At 38.2% G+C, this 19,551-nt stretch overlaps 2 protein-coding genes across 4 annotated transcripts in view; one reads left to right on the forward strand and one right to left on the reverse strand.

Moving 5' to 3' along the window:
• Nucleotides 1-897: 897 nt before the first annotated feature.
• On the reverse strand, nucleotides 898-1,425 carry LOC115608133 (proline-rich protein HaeIII subfamily 1-like). The gene has a single exon (XM_030486403.1). The coding sequence runs from the start codon at nucleotides 1,423-1,425 to the stop codon at nucleotides 898-900; it is 528 nt and encodes a 175-aa protein (XP_030342263.1).
• Nucleotides 1,080-19,551, forward strand: part of LOC115608647 (sodium channel protein type 2 subunit alpha-like) — a 73,059-nt gene continuing 54,587 nt past the window's right edge. For 2 of the 3 annotated variants that reach the window (XM_030487805.1, XM_030487807.1), the window contains exon 1: nucleotides 1,120-1,248. The gene's annotated coding sequence lies outside the window, so the exon portion shown is untranslated. Of the gene's footprint in view, nucleotides 1,249-11,740; nucleotides 11,805-19,551 lie in introns of all 3 variants that reach the window. The other variant, XM_030487806.1, reaches the window with a different exon arrangement.

Consider the following 19,551-nt stretch of genomic DNA (forward strand, 5'->3'; position numbering starts at 1 on the left):
GGAAATCGGTGCAGACAATGCACCCATGCCACAGCAGGAGGCCTTCAGGATTATGAAGCACTGGTGGTGAAAGTGCTGGGGAGCCTGGACAGGCTGGCATTTTAACCTAGGGGCTAAACATTTAACTTACAGTTAGTTGTGATTTTGGTTATGGCTAGCTGTTCTATCTGTAACAGTTCTAGACACACGCAGTAAGAAATTAGGTTCTACAGCTCTAATGCTTGCTGGTTTTCGGGTACCCATTTTCCCCTGAAATCTGTACAGAATTATTATCTGTTGCCCACACGCAAAAGCATGGAGGACAAATTATTGTCCATGCAAGACACAACCACACTGAGGCGCTTCCTTTAGTAAAATAACACATAAAACACCTCTTCTCGCACTGAGCTGCAGAGTACCTTACTTTTCAGTGCTTGCTGTCCCAGGGACCTTCAAAAGGTATTAATCAGCCATCAATAAGCAAAATGGACCTAAATATGTTTAAAAGCTCACTACAGAAATGCATAATGCCACTGCTTTGGTTTATAGCCCAAGGACGAAGTGAAGCGTTCGACGGCCGCAGACCGCAGGACACCGCAACAGGAGGTGCGTGAGCTGCCGGGGAGGCGCTGCCGGCCCCTCCGCCGCCCCGGCTGCAGCCCCCGGGACCCGCCGCCTGCGCTCCTCGGGGCCGCCGTCTTCAGCCGCCCCTGTCCCGCAGGGCCCATGGGGCCCCGCTCCGGTTCCCCGTGGGGTTCCCAGGAGGAGGAGCAGCAGCAGCTGCCGCCGCCGCCGCCGCCACCACGGCGGTCAGCGGGTTGGCTGCCCGGAGGAAACGCGCTCTACAGCCGAGGAGGTTCTACGCGGCCACCTCCCGGCAGCGGCGTCCCACAAACCTGCTAGGGATCCCTCCAGCGCTCACGGGCGAGCACCTACCCCTTTCGGCACCGGTCCCCTTCTCCCCGGGCCTCCAACCCCTCTCCCCCGCCCACCCGCGGTGGGCTGTGCCACGGACCGGCCGCGCCCCACGGCCCCGCCCGGCCTACGGCGTCCGCGGCGGGGGCGCTGCGGTGGCAGCGGGCGCGGCCGCTTCCCTGGCGGGGCAGGGTAGGGTAGGGCAGAGTAGGGTAGGGCAGGGTGTGGCGCTCGCAGGCGGCTGCAGCGCGGTGGGGAGCCGAGGGGAGCGAAGTGAAGCGGACGGCTGCAGTGGCTGGGAGGCGGTGGCCGCCCCGAAGCGCGGAGGGAACCGCTACCCGTGTCATGGGAGAAGTGAGTATTGTCTTTCCTCCGTCTTGTTCGCGGGGTTGTGCCTGGACTTGCTCTCAGCTGCCGCTTGCGGGTCCCTCCGACCCCTCCTCGCCTCGGAGGGCGGCTGGAGCACTGAGTAAAAGTAGGTAATGTGTTCGGTTTAATCCCTTGTCTTTCTGGGGCTTTTCTCTTCCCCATCGCTGCATCGATGTGTGGCACCTGTTTGGTTTATTTTGTTTGCTTAGGTTGTTTGTTTTGTGTTTGTTTTGTTTCGTGTTTGTTTTAGTTTGGTTTGTTTGGTTTGTTTGCTTGCTTGCTTGTTTTAAAACTGGCATTAGCTGTTGGGGAGCTGCTTTCCTGGCAAGCCCCAGGTTCTCCTAGTCTCCAGCTCGTTCAGTTCTCCCCATACACCCACCCAGGAAAACATAATCTCCCACGAAGCTAGGTCTGAGGTCCCTCTTTGTATCTCTGAGGCAACAAAGCAAACGAGTTCTTAATTCGCAGTGAAAGAGAGTCTGCAGCCGTGGAGGTGGAGCAGGGTGAGATGTGGAGTAGGGTGAGATCTAGACGGAGGATTTTCCTCTGTGCTGTCGGGTCCCGTTGGTTGCTAAGCAGGGATGACCACATCTATAGGAAAGATGGAAGAAGCTCACAGACGAGAGAGCGCAACAGGAAAAGCTGGGAAGAACAGCGTGTTCTCATCTCGATCAACGTTAGTTCCCGGGCTTTTGTGTAGAAGATAAAAGCATGACACATTAATTGTTCTTATGTGCTTGGTTACCATAACTCTAAGTTTCTCACATCCCATCTTGTACTCTGAGTAGAGCAAAGTTATTTGCTTTATCCAGATTGGTTTGGGGTTTTTTTGTGACTTTTATACAAAGAATAGTAATTTAGAAAAATGTACTTTGTGCTTTCCACATGAGTGGTACTGCTTCAACCTCATAAAAACCTTGGTAGGAAAACGAATTATGGGAGCGACCCTTCATACAAAATTATGTGGTTGATTTATGAAAAGTGGGAAGGTTTCTGTCAAGAAAACTAATTTCAGTGCACTTTTCCCCTGCTTGTGTAAATTCTGATTTTGCTGTTTCACTTGAGGACTCCAATCTATATAATGTTTCTTTGTTACCCAAATATCTCATTGTTTCTGGAGTATATTAAAAAGACGTCTAGTTTGACATCTAGTTTTTGCATCCCAAAAAAGTGGTGGAAGGAAAAATTAGATCCCTCCCCCCCCCCCCCCCCCCCCCGCTGAACTTGTTTTAGAGCAGATAATGTGTGGGAGCTGGTTAGCAACAACAACAAAAAAAAAAAAAAAAAAAAAAAAACCTCAACAAAAAAACTTGATATTTTGTAGAATGAATTAATGACATATTTAGCATTTAATGCACAGTACCACACAAGTATTAATATGTGGGTTTTCATATGGGGTGAAGGGCAGTTCTGACACTGCCATTTGCCTGTCAATATTGTGTGTGTGGGGGGAAATGTCTTCTAAGTGAACCGAAAATCTGCTTTTTGTTAGAATCTGATCGGTTCCTGTATCGTTGTTGTTTGCCAAATGAAACTGCTGCAGGCAATTAGGAAGGAGCCCAGTCTGCATGTTGGCTCTGATCTCTCTGGAAGAAACACAGCGGCTCCCTGGCGGGTCCTGATGGAAAAGGGTGTGTCAGGATGGGAAGCAGAGCTCTGCTGTGTGCTTCACACACTGAGGGGCAGGGTGGTCGGAGGGCTGCGCAGGCTGCTGCAAGATTTGGCAAGGGCCAGTTTGGCTGTCAGCCAGTCCAAGGGGTTTAATGTCGTCTTCACCCATGCTTGGACCCTGTCACCTGTCATGGTTAAGGATTCAAGAGGACAGTTTCATCTAAGACCTTGGCTTTTTCTTCTTTCTTACTTTTTTTTTTAATACTGTGTTTTTTAAATGGTCTTCTAAAGATGTATTTACCTGAAGTTTATACCAAGACAGATTTGATGAAAATACAAGATTTGCAAAAATCTTAGGCATTCACAGATACTTCTATATCATTTGTAAGAGACACAAAGGCGAACATGGCCCTTTTCATATTTAAAAAATGATCCAGTGTCTGTAGCTGAAGTTCAACAGAGAAATGGAAAGGAATGAAACAGGTTGTTGATATTTAAAATTAGACACATTAAAATAAATGAAAAGTCAGATAAATAGTATGAAACATGAACAAATTCCTGGGCTTTTAAATAGATTTTGTTAATCTGAGGTTTTATTACCAGCAGAAGAGTATTGATAGGGACAGTTTTTACCTTCAATGTTTTATTTAAAACTCATTTCTTTCATTTAAGGCAAAGATGAAGCTTTGCTGTAATGCTGAAAAGATAAAGACTTTGTTCTTCTTCATGTAAGCAAATCTAATTTGTTGTTAATACATACTTATTACTAATAAGCAGTGATAGCATGTAGAAGATATTCCACCTTATTCCAGTCCAAGGAAACGTACTATCTCTGGATCGAATCCTTTAGGCACATACATCCTCATTTGATTTTTTTGTAGGGATACTAAGTTGGATGCCTTCTGCAGCATGTCCTTTGGGACTGCGTTTGTATGTACAGTCCAGAACAAATGGAGAGAAAACTGGTATAATTTAATCTTCAGAAAGATTCTTCCCTCCTGTTGAAATAAATACATCCTCGTCCTGGGCTGAGTTTACAATTTATCAATAATAATCGCAGATGTCATGCTCCTTAGAGAGAGTTGAGTCATTCTCAATGTTGAGTGGTTGTGCTGGTTGAAGCACTTGTGTCCAAAGCACATTGATCTGTTGCCAGGGAAGTTTTTCTATGAATTGTCTTGTTCCTCTTGTTAAGGTTTTTGTCACTGTTAACTGGTTGTTTTCCAGATAGGAAAACATGCATGGGAAAACATTTTCCCATGCAGTGTCGTAAGTTCAATATAAATGGTTTTCTTACAGTCTTGGAAGAAATCCACTGTAGAAATGCAATAGCAAGGCAGAAGTTTAAAAGAAAAATTAAACTATCCTGCATGCAGTTGTTGCTCTCTGGAAAAGAAAAAAACCAAAACCCACAACATAAATTTGAATATATTTTCACATGTGAGCAGGAAGTTTAACAGAGTTATTTCCATAGAAGTTTTGTTAAGTTCTGTGTCAAGTTTGGGCTCTTTATTTGAAAGTCATACCATGAAATTTTCTTGCCTAGAGTTCAACAAAGTTAAGTGAGGAAAAATAACAGCAATGCTGGATAGGCTATTTACGTAAAGGCTGCATGCTCCCCTTCCTACTGCATTTGCTGCATTTCTTTCTGTTAGTAATTCTTGACTGTTTCACACCTCATCCTTCTCACCATAGCCACCCTTGTGTCTCTGCATTTCCTGGGCTAGATGCAGTTGTGCAGCTGTCATGCTGGTAATTTAACTGCATGTGCAGAGGAAATGTTTGATACTTGATGGGATAGCAGCCAGTAGCTACAATGTGTTTATAAATGCTTTGCAGCGTTTTGTTGAAAAGCAACCTTCTGATTTGCTACAAGTGTTGCTGGATTTGTTTACCTGGTGCACAGCTGTTTTAATGTTTTTATCCCCCCCTCTCCCCCCCTCCCAACAAGATAAGGTGGGGGTGGACGGAAGGGGAAGGTCATTATTCAGGAGCTGAAACTGCTGGGTAGAGTACTTGTAGTCTTGGTTGTCATTGAATACATAGAGCGCAACTGAGGCAAGGCGAAGGAGAGAGTAGGGCTTTAAAAACAATCACAGTTGTTCAAGGCCAGGTTGGACAGAGCCTTTCACAACATGGTTTAGTGTGAGGTGTCGTGCCCATGGCAGGGGGCTTGGAACTAGATGGTCTTAAGGTCCTTTCCAACCCTTGCTATTCTATGATTCTATGAGGTAATACTTATTGAGAAAATTATATGTGGAGACACTGCTTAGGTAAACACTTCTATAGAAAGAGCAGTGGGGGTGGAGGAACTTCATATTTGGAGTCATCTCATGTTAAGGGTGCTGTGAAGGTGCTGCGTTCCATACCAATCCATCAAAACCTAAAAGATCTTTATTTAAAATAGAGACCTGAGGTTCAACAGAGGACGCTTGTCCAGGAATAAAGCCCCTTAATGGGTAGGAGAGAGATTTTCATAGTGTAATCTTTTTTTTTTCTTCTCTCCTATCCCTGTAAAAGCACAGTTCCCAATGCTTGGGACTTGGACTCCAGCTTTTATACAGAGTAGTGGTGGTGATGGGTTGTGTTGAACTTCTGTTGATCTCATGGTGTGTCTCAGAGGCCTCTGCCTGCAGTCAGTCCTGTCACCGCTGGATTCAAAATTCTTGATGAACACAGCCTGTGTTTCTTCTGTAGCCTGTGCATGAGATTTCAGAGGACATATCTACAGGTCATAGTGGACCATTGTGTTAGAAAATTTTGAGCAATGTATTTTATACCACATTTACATAGAAAAATGTGTTACTTAATTCACATTTGGATTCAATAGTAGATCCTAATTCTCAGCAGCTTATTTTTCTGTTTACATGCTGATGTATCTTTAAGAATTATTTACTATATTTTCCTATATTAAAGAGTATACAGCTCTTTTTACAAACAGAGATGTCTACTTTCATGTTATTAACTTCATTAATAACGACCCTCAGTTTTATGTGGGAAAAGACACTTCAAAATTAGAGTGATGCCTTGGAAAACTTTTAAAGAATATATAAGTAATTAAAACCAATGATAATTGTTGTGGTTTTTTACCTCTGTAATCTTAAAGACTTAAGTATATCCTTCAAGTGATGTATCAATTTGCAGATTGTCATGGAAAAGACACGATTTAAAATTTTCAGGGTGTAGATACTTGTGGTTAATGCTTAATGATGTTTCATGTTTAATGATACTTTGTAGCAGTTTCCGTGGCTTAGAAAAGATTATTTTGTTAATTAGATTTAATAAATTGAATGAAAAAAAAGTCCATTTGTCTGGAACACCAAATAGCCATGATCACTTATTTAGTCTTTTCTTCCTTCACTCTCCTTCCGTCTCCCAATCCCTGGAGGCATATTTTGTTTTCATCTTGCTGCATCTTTGTTCATTCACTGAATTCAAGCAGAGTTCTTTCCTTCCATGTAGTGATGATGTACTACTTCATGGATGATGGAAAGGAACAAGATAATGGCTTCCAGAGGCTTTGCTGCACTAAGTAAACAGAGATTGGATTTGCGGTGATCTACACTTACAAGTAGAAGTATCTGTGTTCTAAATAATCACAGTGGTTTTTTCTTCAGGAATTAGACACATACTATTCTCATGAAACATGTGCACCAATATATCTGAGATGATAATTTAGAGAAGTCCAAAAGCTTGAAATAGTGGTGAGGCACTACAAAACTGTTAAACTGTTTCTGGTTTCTAGAAAGTTAATTCAGTTCTTGACAAAATCTTCAGATGCTCATTTTCCAAGAAGTTTTATCTGTCATGGAAAGAGTACAGAAATTATCATAGCCTTGTGCTTTTCCATCTTTCTGTTTTGTGGATTCCAGAAGTTTTCCAGAGCCTTTCAGAAATACTGCTTTTCTACATTGCTGTAAATGATGCATTTCCTGTTGCATAATGCTTTACTTTTTGTGGATTTCTTTGAGTTGGACACAGGGCCAAATGGACCATTGTCCCACAAGATTCAAACAATTACGTAATAATGTAAAGGCATGCAGAGGGTGAGTGTTTCTATTAATCTAAAAAATGGATTTGACAACTCTAAGATGACAAATTACGGGAATGACTTTAAAATAGTACTGCATGGATATGCTGAACAATTATCATTTTGCTGAGGGACATAGATACAGAATTAGGGTGTTCTGCACTGAAACCAAAGTCACTCTATCCTAGAAGTGAATCTTGAGTTCTTCTATTGTAAAGCATTTTTTAGGGTTTTTGTTTTGTGTGAGGAGTTGGGGTGGGGTTTTTTTGTGTGTATATGTGTTGCTGGTTGGTTGGTTGATTTTCTACAGCTTCCATGCCATAGCTTTCAGTGTAAGAAAAAAAATAATTAAATTTCAAATTCCTGAGGGAATGATGACTGTTTGGTTTTTAGTTTTAGAGAAGTGTTTGACTGTGGCAACTGAATCACAGAGGCAGATAAAACACAAGGCAAATAGCATCAGACATAAGCATCAGAACAGCAGCTCCCATTCTTTTAAGCAAATACAATCATTTCCAGGGCCAAACACAGCTGTATTGTGTCTTTGAGAGCACTGATATATTTTTCTGTTTCTCAAGCTTTTACATTGTTAAAACGTTTCTGTTAAAACTCTAGGAGCAGGATGAGGGTGCCTGACAAGGACGTTAGTTGCTACTCCATTTGTATTTGTTGTTTACAAGGATTCTAGTCCAGCTCAAATGGAAATAATAAAAAAGAATGATCTTTAAGTTTTTCTGTTTAGAATCTGCCCCTGGTCAGTCAGATCGAGGACAGTGTTCCTTGCATCTTTGGACAAATGTGTCAAATGACAGTAGCTTGGTACTTTGTAAGTAATTTAAGAAATGTAGATGTGTTTACTAGCAAATGAGCTACTTACAAGACCCACGGCCTTTCTCATGGTGGCCATGTGTCTCATAGGTATCTTTTAGAGGGAGATGGTTGCTTAATGATTGAAGAAGTCTCTGGTAACTGATTTTCTAAAAGTGGTATTGTTTCAGTGCAATTCTAGTTTCTTATGCAGTGTGAATTTTATGGTTCTTTTCAAAAAATTGTAAATTCCATTTATACTGGTTCCTTTTAATCTTAGAAAGTTGTGTGTGAATTTGAAGATACAAGTTCGGGTTTTGGTTTGTTTGGGGTTTTTTTTTTTTGTTTGTTTCATTTTTAAGCTCATAGAGCTGTTTTTTGGCTCAGCTATAAAAATGTACGGATAAAGAGACAGATGTACACTTCCACCTCTCCTGAAGTTCTAAGAGAAGCAAGGGAGTGAGGGGGAAGGAATGCAGGTACAGACTAATAGGCTATTCCTCTCGCCTGATGAATACTTGATTAAATTATTTATTCCCTCTGTATGACTGGGAAGGAAGGAACACAGAAGGTTTTGAAGCTGTGTGTCATTCCACAGTGCTGATAAAGTACAATGGCTCTGGTGCTCTGGTCTGAAACAGCTTCTTTCTTTTTGTCTGAAAAACAAAATGGTGGTGAACTGTGTTTAAAAAAAACAATTAAAAAATCCCCACAAAAACCTACCCAAAAACCCCACTTTTTTTTTTTTTTTAACCAGCTGCTATGCTTTGTGTAGTGCTTTTTTTAATTGAAAAAGTGTTTTCTATAAATGCTTTGTAATTTCTTTTTACTTGTATTGCTGTTGTGCAGTATAACCTCTGCTTTCTGCAACAAGGTAGCACTTTGGGGCAAAGGCTTCCTTGTTTCTAGGGAACTATGTACTACTGCATGCATAGGAAGAAAAGTTGTGTGCCTTCATCAAGAAACAATAGATTAGTCCATGTACCATATGTTGCTGAACCTTTTACCTTACCAGTAATCCTTCACCTAGAATATCATTTTAGGTTCCTCTAAATCATAATTTTTTTTAAAGGCACGTTGTAATACAGCCTTCATTTCATTTGCAAATTTGAGTTGGAAGAGTTGGGGGAATGTCTGTCCCCCATATGCATATGCTGTAGGTGTGTTTTCAATGATCTGCTTGTAGGTTGCCCCTATTCCTCTGGTGCTTTGTGCTGCAAAGTAAATGAGTAACAGGTGTCATTTCTGGAACGGTTCCTAATGGCTCTAGATTTGATAATGAACAGTGATAACTGTCAGAGAAATCAATTTTGAGGATTTCCTGTGCTGATTGTGCTTTAATAAAAGTGGGACTGTGAAGTGCTTCCATGGGTGTGAGGTGGGGCCCGTAATGATCACAAGGTTATTTACCTCTCTGTATTGGAAACAGGGACATCTTTCAGGCAGGAACAGGCAGACAGGCCTGTCATCATAGACAGACGAGGACAGTTTTCACTGGATCAGATTGCTCAAAGCCTCATTCAACCTGACCTGAACCACAGCAGGTGCCCAGGTGGGCTTGTTTAGAAAGGTTGTGAATCACTGGGTTTAAGGCAGAGGAAATAGATGATTCTGTGACTTCTAATAGCTATTACTGGCAGACACATTTCTATGTTCTTTTATTTCCACCAAGTATCAGGCCCTGATAATACAGTGTGAACTTGGCAGGTTTTTGGGGTTTTTTTTTTAGTCTAGTCACAGCTGATACAGTAATTGCAAACATTTTGAATATTTCACTATTTATCAAAAGCTAGGTCAATAAAACTATCAACTTAGTCTTCTCAGTCTTAGTCATGTTTGGGAAAAAGATTTGGGAAAATATGGATATCTATTATACTAGTACAAGGTGAAAAAGATAATTTTCTTTTGAGTTTATTATCTGTTGTCAATGACCAAAGAGTGGATTGTACCAGAATGCTACATTTATCTGTGTCTACAGATTATCATGAAATAGCTCATAGAAGTTGATCCTTTTCTTGCTGATCTTCAAGAATCTTCTATGCTTAATTGCTGAAAATTGTTTCTCATTGCACATAGCAGTAACATCCTTTAAACTGGGCTCTGAATCAGGTAAATTGGTTGCAGAATGTATTTTCCTGGTTTGATTCTAATATTCTCAATAGTAATGTTTCATTAATAACTATCAACATTTCAATATTTTTCAACAGCCCAGTGTCGTATAGTGTTTTACTGCTGTCTCTTACTCATATATCAGCTGGCAATCAATACCAGTCAGTGCAACCTTGATTTTGAACCTCTAAATTTAAATATGGAAGGCATAACATTTTCAGTGGAAATAAAGTGATTATGAACTGAAATTACTCTTTCATATTTGCATTTCCTTTTTCATTCTGCTGATTTTATTTTGTTTTACAGGATACTATTGTATCTGTTTGTTTGTCCGTCATTTCCCCTGTGGGTGCAAGGGTAGCATTACCTTTGGGATTTTGTTTTTGGTAACTTAATCTAATCCAGTTTTTTTTCAAAAGTGAGTAAATAAGAAAAGTAAATAAAAACATGAGATGTGTTTCCAGCTGTCCTTTGAAGTCTTCAGTGTTGTGGACTTTGTATGGTTTTGTGCAAGTTGAGAAAGATTTCCTGTTGTATTCTTGCCAACTGCTTGTACTGTCAGATAAATTTTAATGCAGACCTGTCTCAGAACGTAGACCCAAATAAAATAGAAAGCCAAGAAGAAAAAGGGATGAGGGAGAACAAATACTTGAGAAAATATAAAGACTTTTGGATTCAAGCCCCAAAGAAAACTACTGCTAAAGCTGCCTTGAAGTTCCGTTGTTCTGGTTTACAATCATATGAATGTCTGAAAATGCCTGATAAAGACTAAGAGAATTAACATTGTTTACAGAAAAGACTCTGGTTGTAGGGAAAAATTCTCTTTTTAAAAGAATTACATCTCAGAACAAAACAGACGGAGTGTAAGAAATGCAGGGCTTATTTATGTGTGAAGGAGACCTGTGGTTTCCTGGAGTAATGGTTGGATTTAATGATCTTAAAGGTCTTTTCCAACCTACTTGATTCTACGATTCTGTGATCCTAGTCTCACCATGATGTTTACTTCATATTCAGCCAACCTTTTTTCCAAATTTCTTTCACAATCTTTTTTTCCTTTGACTTTTACTTGTGATGTAAATAAATTCTGTAGTGAAGTAGGCCTGACTGTTAGGAAGTGCAGGAAAACCAAAGGAAGTGCTTCATATCTCTTTACCTCGGCCACTGAGTAAATGCTTCCTCTCATTCCACTACATCCACTCTACCTGGTATGCTGTTTGTAATCTGTTACCATGTTCTGCATGTTCCTACATCAGTGTTCAGCTAACATATCTATGTTTCTTGTATACATTTTCTGCTTCAGCCAGAGAGTTTTCTTTGAATCTTTAACACATTTTGATTTATCTGTACCTTCCTGGCACCTTGCTTGATGGGCATTCTTGTGGATATTCCATAGCTACAGTGTCAAAGACAAGGCACAATCTTACATTAGTGTTTGTATTTATAAAATGTTTTGTAAATTCACAGAAATGTGCACAAATGTAAGTGAATGTTTAGTATTACTGTGCTGTATTAATTGAATTGGTCAGGATGGCATATGCAGACAGGATTCATTCCCTTGTATTTACTGTATTTTTGTTTGTAGATCATATTGCTTTTTGACGGTAAAGTTGGAGTTGGATGTAGCTGTGATTTGTTTATTTTTTAATATGTATATCATCAATAATAATAAAATACTGTAGAAAGAGGAGGAAACTATCTAAATCTGAGTTTGATCAACAGTTCCAGCTTGATATAAAATTTTAGTAAAGTCATGCTGTGTTCAATAGGTTTTGCTTCAAAATACTCATTTAAATTCAATCTAAAAATAAGTGTTACAATCTGTACAAATAGTTATTGCATGTGTTCCATTTTGTCGTATAATTTAGGCTTTTTAAAAAATTACTTGGTGTATGGACCTGCTAATTCCAAGTTGGTAATTAGTTTCCAGGTTTGATCTGTTGCAGATTCCTGCCTCTTGTATGTCAATTCCTGTTCCCATACATCTGTAAGTATCTGTTTTCTCGTTCAACTATGAAAGCACTTTAATCTTCTGTGTAAAAATGATGTAATTGATTAATTACTAAGTTATAACTGAGGCCAGGTTGCAATTTCCGCAGAAAAAGCTTGCTATCATTTTTATCTTGGAATGACCTATCTAAATAGATCACCCAGGACTAAATGTCAGATAATGTTCTTTTCAGATGTTACCAATACCCTGGAAACTTCAAAGCCTAGGTTGTGATAAGGCATAAATGTGAATTCAAATATTTTAACTGTGGCCAAAACAAGATCTTTTTTACAAACAGATTAGTAAGTACTTTTGTGTTTCTCTAATATTCTTACTACTTGACAGTTTTTACACGAACTGCTTTACAAACTTAGGAAATTAAGAGTGCTTCTATTTCCTATGTCATAAATACATCTACTTATGCGTGTTTATTTAAGGATGCAGTTTATATAATCAGACGTTATACTACCTTAGTGGGTGAGGGGAAAGAAAAAGGGCAGTCCATGTTGACAATAAAGATTGTAAAGAGTGAACTTTTAGCTGGAAGTAGGTTGGCAAGGCTTTGTCATGAGGATTAAGTATCTCTTGCGTGTCTGCTTTGGTTGTCATCTCCTGTGACATCACCATCATGGTGTCAAGTATTCTAGCATATTTTTTCTTTTTCCTTCTCATGCTCTCATGTTCATTGGGAAGAAGACAGTGAACTTTGCCAATGTGGTTGACAGCCTCAGAATCTCTTGTAGCAGCACAGCATTTCATTTTAGGCTGTTGAACTGAAACGAATAATTGATATTGAACTCTCATCTCAATTTTATAGGCTTATTCTGCTTCTGTGGCTTCTTAATGGATGTCATGAGTAAACAGGTTTTTTTCTGGTATGTATGAAAGTTCAGTAGTATACTGGAGGTGCTAAATCCTTTTGAACTTGACAAGTGAACCTTTTCAAGAAGAACATCCTGCCATACATTCCTGTGATGATGAATGCTGATGCAATTTTCCATTTTCATGGTGTTTGCACAAAAACATAGAACGGATTTGGGAATTTTGCCTCCATATCGCTAAAGCCCAAGCCAGGTTTTACTCATTGCCACCAGCCTGTATCCATTTGCAGAAGAGCAGCTGAGCCTTGCTAGGAAATTAGACAGGCACAAAAAGTAGGCTCAGATTACACTAATGAGCCCATTAAATGAGGCATAGGGAGTCTGTCTGGCCAGAATGAGGAACTGAAAGGGGTCTGGCTGTCCTCCTTGCTTTATGACTTTTACATTGTGTAGCCAGTTTTCACCTTCTGTATACTTACTGGGGTGGTGATGGGGAGGTAGTTGCCTTTTTCTCTCTGTCCCTCTCTGATGTATTCTCTTATTTGCAAAAGGAAAAAAAAAAAAAAGTTTACCAACATTTAAGGGAGAAAACCTGACGTAATTGATGTTTGCAGGCTATAAAGCTCATGACAAAGCACATTTGCTTTCTAAAATCTTCCAAGTGATATGTCTTCTCAGTTATGGTCTCTGACAGCAACCATGTATGTTTTAAGGATTTGAAAACATTAATTTTTATTGTTTCAAACCCAGTGAAACATAGGTTTGGGTTCTGCAGTATGTTATTAACTTGTTTCTTCTTAGTTTTCGTTACATTTTCTCTGTTGTTGTTTGTTTTATAAAAATCATTATTATTATTCAAGAGGACTTTCCTGATATAAAAAAGTTTTCTGTTTTTAAACCTCGATTTGGCACAGCTTAAAGAGTACATTCTTTTTCAGCTCCTAATTCATTTTCATTGTTCAGAAGGGAAGATTTCAGCTGCATTTTTTGGGATCTGTGCTGATTTGACATCATTTGTTGCTTTGCAGCAGTGACGTGTTAGTGATGGCCCAACACTTAAGCAGAAAACCAGAAAGGAGAATTTGGTAACAGACCAGCAAAAGCCTGCAGCAAATATTACAGAGCTCTGCCTGGTAGAACACAAGCTAGAAAGCTGGAGGTGCAGATAGTGCTGAGGGCTAATAGGGAGCTGGTAAAAGAATCCTGGGCTTGCATGAGGAGCAGGTTGGAATATGACGCGTGGAGGATTTACTAAGGGACCTTGAGAGATCCTGGAGAAACCTAGTGGAGCGGCATGGGGAAGCAACCCAGAACAGACCCCTTAAACCTACTGAGTTCTTACTGTAGATGATATAAGGTGGGTAGCCTTAGCCTCATTTTAAACTGGTGTTTGGACTACCCGCCTTCCAAAGGAGCCTCCCAAACTATATTTTTCTCCGATTTCTGTAATCTTATTTTACATAACTGATTATAAATACAATACCAAAACTTTTATCAGAAATTGACTCCCCCCTCCCCCCCCCCCCAAAATAAGATAAATCTTTCTATTAAGACATGACATATATGTTCCCTGCGTGGAAGAACATAATCCAATATTTTAACTTCCATGAAACCAGTCATAATTCACAAGAATGCTTTCTGCATTAATGGAAGCTTCATTGATATAAGTTGGTGTTGGTACAATCAGTCAGAGGGATCCCAATACATTGACTTTAATCTGATGGAGGTGAGGCATTCAAGATAATTTTATTTTAAAATAATACTTACAGTAAAGTTATCAGAATGTTAACAAAACTGAACCATGTATCAGTCTAAAGTCTAAGACATAGCAAGTGCTACGCCTGCATGAGTTTGAATAAATCACTTGGAGATGTTTCTGCAATGTCTGAGTATTGTGTACAAACTTTGAGTAATTACGTGGAGCATTCTGATGCACATGACTTTTTGATTCTATGCTTAGAAGAGCCAAAATAATGAAAAACCCTAGGTACGTGGATGTGTGCAGTTTCTTGGCTGTGCACAGCACTTACGTACTTTGAAATATTGTGTGCATGTAATTTATTTATTACTGCATTAATAATTCATTAATACTAAATTATGAGGTCTGAAAAAATTGTGGAGCAGTTCTGATTTGCTGCTGAGGCAGTCTCACTGGATAGTAAATGAACTTCGACAAGATATATTTTGATGGATTAGCAGTGGATTCACTGTGAAGATTCTAGCACCTGGCTATAAAAAGGCAAAAGAAACTCTCAATTTCTTTCCTTCCTCCCAGCTGTGAATCCTTTAACTTGCACTGAAAATATCTTTAAAAGGAGGATTATCTGTTTCTTTTTACGAGAGAACTGAAACTGTTGTTGGGTTGTTTGATTTTTCTATCAAAAGCTTAGCATAAGTTATTTCTCTAGTAAATGTTTTGTGTCTTTTGTAGCTATGACTGATTCCAAGAAATATCCTCCTTCGAAAGAACCAATGAATTTCACGAAATTCAGTGAGTTGTCTTCAAAAAACAGAAGTTCATCTTGGTGTATCCTAGTAACTACTGACAGCAGTTCTGTCACATGTGGGGGTTCTCCCAGGCACCGATGCAGAGGCTCAGCCATATGCCTTCAAGAATTCTTTCAAATAACACCCTTAAGAGAATAAGTAATTTATGTTGAGGCATTTTGCTTCTATTCTAGCTCCTCCTCTGTAATGTCTTGTTTATCTAATGGTTGGTAAGAACGAGCAGTCAGTAAATTTAGGTTGTCTTCCAGCGTCACGGGCATAGCTTTGTAGATATTAGTATGATGATAATATATTGTTAACAATGTGGGTAATGTGTCTTTTATAGACTAAATCGAGAAAAGCTGTATTGTTGTTTTAGTCAGCTTTGTGGACCCCAATGAATTTTTGATGATAAATGGAAAAATATATTTGATCATAAAAGGATATGGCCATTAGCATTATCATTGTATAACAAGGAAAAAACAAAGTAAAAAAAAAAAAAAGTTATGGAAAACTCATACTATGTTTGATGTAATGGGATATAGTTATACTAGTGTATCATATAGATTACCTTGAAATGTCTTTTTGTTCAAGGAGTGAATGCAGGTAGTTGAGATAGGCTCACCTTCTTTAATTTGCTGCAAAGTGTTTGCTGACATCGTGTGCAGTATGACCTAACTGCTCCTCCTAGATTTACTTAATATTGAGTTCTCTCTCAAGAGAGACTCATTTAGAAGTGCAAGTCATTTATAATTTCAGGTAGATCATGTATTTGTTTAGAAAGATACTGAATTCCTTGCTTGCTTGCATTATATAGATACAAAGTTCGAACTGCTAAAGTCAAGTATTTGTCTCTTTGAAGGGAAGCAGAACATGGGTAATTTGAAGTAGTGACCTGTTTCAGGGGAAATAATATCCTTAAATGGGAAGTCATAAAACTCATATGAAATAATAATTGTTTGGATACAGAGATCATTATATTTGTTATTTCAGATACTGCTGCTTTTTGTTATGAGACCAGAAAATTCTTACCTGTAGAAATGTATAGAAATTTCTATACGCAAAAAGAAATGCATGTTCCTTTTTTCCAAGCTCTTGAAAATAATACAGTTGCCATTGTTTGTAGATACGCTTCCCCAGAATTAAAACTCTCAGTGAAGTGATATTTCAGAACTTCTTTGGTTTGATTGACTGGTTGTCTTTGGTTGCAGTATAACACTGGCCTTCTTTGTGTGACTTCATTAAAGGTGGTAATTTACTCTAAGGTTGATTGATCCATAGAGGTTTCTGGTGCTGTTTTTTCCAGACAGTTTTGGGGAAGAACTTCTGACTTATTCATTACTGTTTCAATCTTAAACACAGTGTTTTCAGTCCATTGCCTTTATTCACAGCTCTGAGGGTTTTTTTGGAGATGTAACTGAAACTTTCTCCTATAATGCAGTGCTGGAGATGGGACTGGTAGAGAGGCTGTAGGTTTGTTTTCATATTTTCCTTTGGATTTCATTTTGCAAAGCAATAGTGAAAAAGATCTCTGACAACACTGCAGTTTACACACGAGCTTAAAATTATTGTGGATTTTGAACTCAACACAAATATATTCAACATAGAGAAGTTTCATGTCTGTGGTGAGGCTTCTCGCAACAGAATGTAGATGTTAGACCAAATGTTATGTATCTTGTCTCCCTGTCCGTTTTAATTTGCAAGAACTTTGCATTTTACGCATGGAAAAATGCCTGTGCTTTTCATTAAGCATGTCCTTCACCTAGCATGTCTCTTAAAAGATATTATCCTGGTTTTATATGCAACTGTAACACAAAGCAAATTCAATTCTTGTGAAAGTTATCATTCTCCCATTAATTCAGAAAAAAATGTTGCTTATTGTCTCCAAGTTTATAATTTCCAAATGTTAGTTTCTTAGTAAACGTTTGCTTGATAACAAAGGCAGTTTGGGAGACCTTAACCACTTTAAATGTGATTGAGAGTTTGTTGTTGGTTTTTTTTTAATCTCCTTCATATGTTAATGGAAGTTGAGAGTGGCTTTGGATAAAACTAATTTAACATTACTCATGTAATATAATGCTGTGTACAATTATGCTATTCTTCTGCTGTGCGAGAAAGCAGAGCAGCTGAGTGCCTTCAAATAAATGGTCCATTACCCGAGGAGGATCTGCATAATCAGTTTAAGATATTATGTTAAAAGGTTTGGTCCTCACATATATGCTACATCAAATAAGAATTCTTAAAAACTTGGATTCTTAAAAAATTCTGGGTCTTAATTTTGTTGTAATGTAGCAGTTGACAGATAATAAATAAACTTATGAACTTGAAAAAAACATTTTTCCAATTTCTAATATTGCAATTTCTGGATTTCTTTGTATATGTATGTAAATATCAAGCTCTTAGTCTGTGGATCTGAGTTCTGCTAAAGACCACACAGTTTTGCCAGGATCCCATTGGGAAAAACAAACCAAAACAACAACAACAAAAACCCCCAACAAAACAAAACAAAAGCCCAACACCAACTAACCAAAAAAGAAAAAAAAAAACCAAAAAACCCTAACCCAAACTAAAAGACCCCCAAACTTATTTACTTCTTTCCATTTCACAAAAAACAAAGGTTAGTCCTGGAAAAATAGTATTTTTAAGCAGAAAGATTTTTGTTAGTTTGTTTGGGTTTTTATTAATTTTAAAAATTGCATTATCCAGCAAAATGTGAAGTGAGCACATGTGCCAGTGGTAATGCCATAACAGCAATCACTGAGAATTTTGTAAATGTCTGGATTTTATGTAGGCAGAACATTTTAAAGCAAGACTTCTGCCTATTGTGGCAATTTTCTGCACAATTTTATTTCAAGCTGGCATTTCTTTTTCAGCTCGCATTCATTCAGTGAAGATGAAATTTGAGCCAGAGTGCTTCTGAAAATTTAATCTAGAAGTACTGTAGTACTTTCTTCTTTTCTGAAAGTGTTATTTATTGACTTCTTGGCATCACTGCAGCAAACCTGTAATGTAGGAGGAATCTTAACTGAAAAGTAACTTGCAGTGTTGTCATGGCCATTCTTGTTTTACTTGTATCTTTGAAGTCTAGTTCTGTGAGGCCAGTTCTGAAAGATATTTTTAGAATTATTATTATTTATTGGAGTTTTGTATTTTTTAAAAATATTTGTATTCCTTCCTTTAAATTTGACTGCTTCAGGAAATAGACACCCTTATGGAGAACTGTTTACCTGTTGCACACTGTTTTCACTAACTTCTCCTGGTTCCAAAACTTACAGGCTTTAAATGCTACAAGGTTCAGTCCATACGATTCCTGGATAAAACACATTTTGTATCATCATTTGGGGAATCTGATGTTACATCTTAAAGAGTTGATACAGCTAAAGTGAGTTTAAGTGGGGTATTCCGTTTTGTAACTGAACACAATTATTGGGTAATAAGTACTCTAGATGAAGAGAATAAATTTATCCTGTACAATGGGTTGATCTTCCTCTATTTTAGCTAATGAATACAAGGAAACTAAACACTATGCAAGTACCATGATTACTTGAAAATACATATGGAGAGTATTGTTTCATAACTTCATCTCCAAGCAACTATAGTATGTTGTTATGTGGTATCCATAGAGATACTTAATTTTTCTGTTTCTCTTTTAAGGATTAAAGCAAGAGTTATATGCATGCTTATTTAAATCCACAGATAGAAATTGTATTTAAAAGTTTTGACAGTTGTCTTTGCTATGAATTTGTACAGAAGAATTATCCAAACTTCTAAAGGTTATATAGGTTATAAAGGTAATTAACTTAATGTCATCTTCTTTGGTGTCATAAGAGAGCATTGGAGCAAAGGTCACCCAGCATGCATTATCAGTGTTTTGTGTTGGACACTACATAAAGTCTTATTTTGACATTAACTTGTTTTAATGACATATAAATGCAGCAGCAAATTGGAGGAGGAATCTGGAGAACTGAAGAGAAAAAAAAAAAAAAAAGCCAACACATTGATAATGAAACCATGCAAGACCAAACACTAGGATTTACAAAAGCAAATATGTCCCACAAAGTAACATAAACACTAAAAAAGTAAAAGTAAGTTTCAGAGACTGGTATAATTTATTTGTCTCAAAGAAAAGGTTCACTGAACTCATATCACCAGATATGAAAAGTTGAGATAGCGATTTTTACTTTAAGTACATGAAAGGAGGAAGCACCAGTGGCTGACAGAAGAGAAAAATAGCCTCAATGTAGCAGCAAATCTGATATAAACTTGCCTTTAGATTGTAAAAGGAATTAACAGTTTGAGAAAACTTTAAATTAGGATTATTATCTAGGGATTTGACTGCATGATTTATTCAGACCTAACTAGAAGCAAAGTCTTGAAATTTTGAGAAATATTTCTGTGGTCTAGAAAAATGTTATAGGAGTCATTTTGTCACATGT

The sequence above is a fragment of the Strigops habroptila genome, chromosome 5, assembly GCF_004027225.2.
Source record: "Strigops habroptila isolate Jane chromosome 5, bStrHab1.2.pri, whole genome shotgun sequence".
Taxonomy (NCBI): domain Eukaryota; kingdom Metazoa; phylum Chordata; class Aves; order Psittaciformes; family Psittacidae; genus Strigops; species Strigops habroptila.

Excerpts from the sequence above, each read along its gene's own strand:
- LOC115608133 (XM_030486403.1), bottom strand. The coding sequence starts at position 1,425 with ATGGGGAAGAGAAAAGCCCCAGAAAGACAAGGGATTAAACCGAACACA.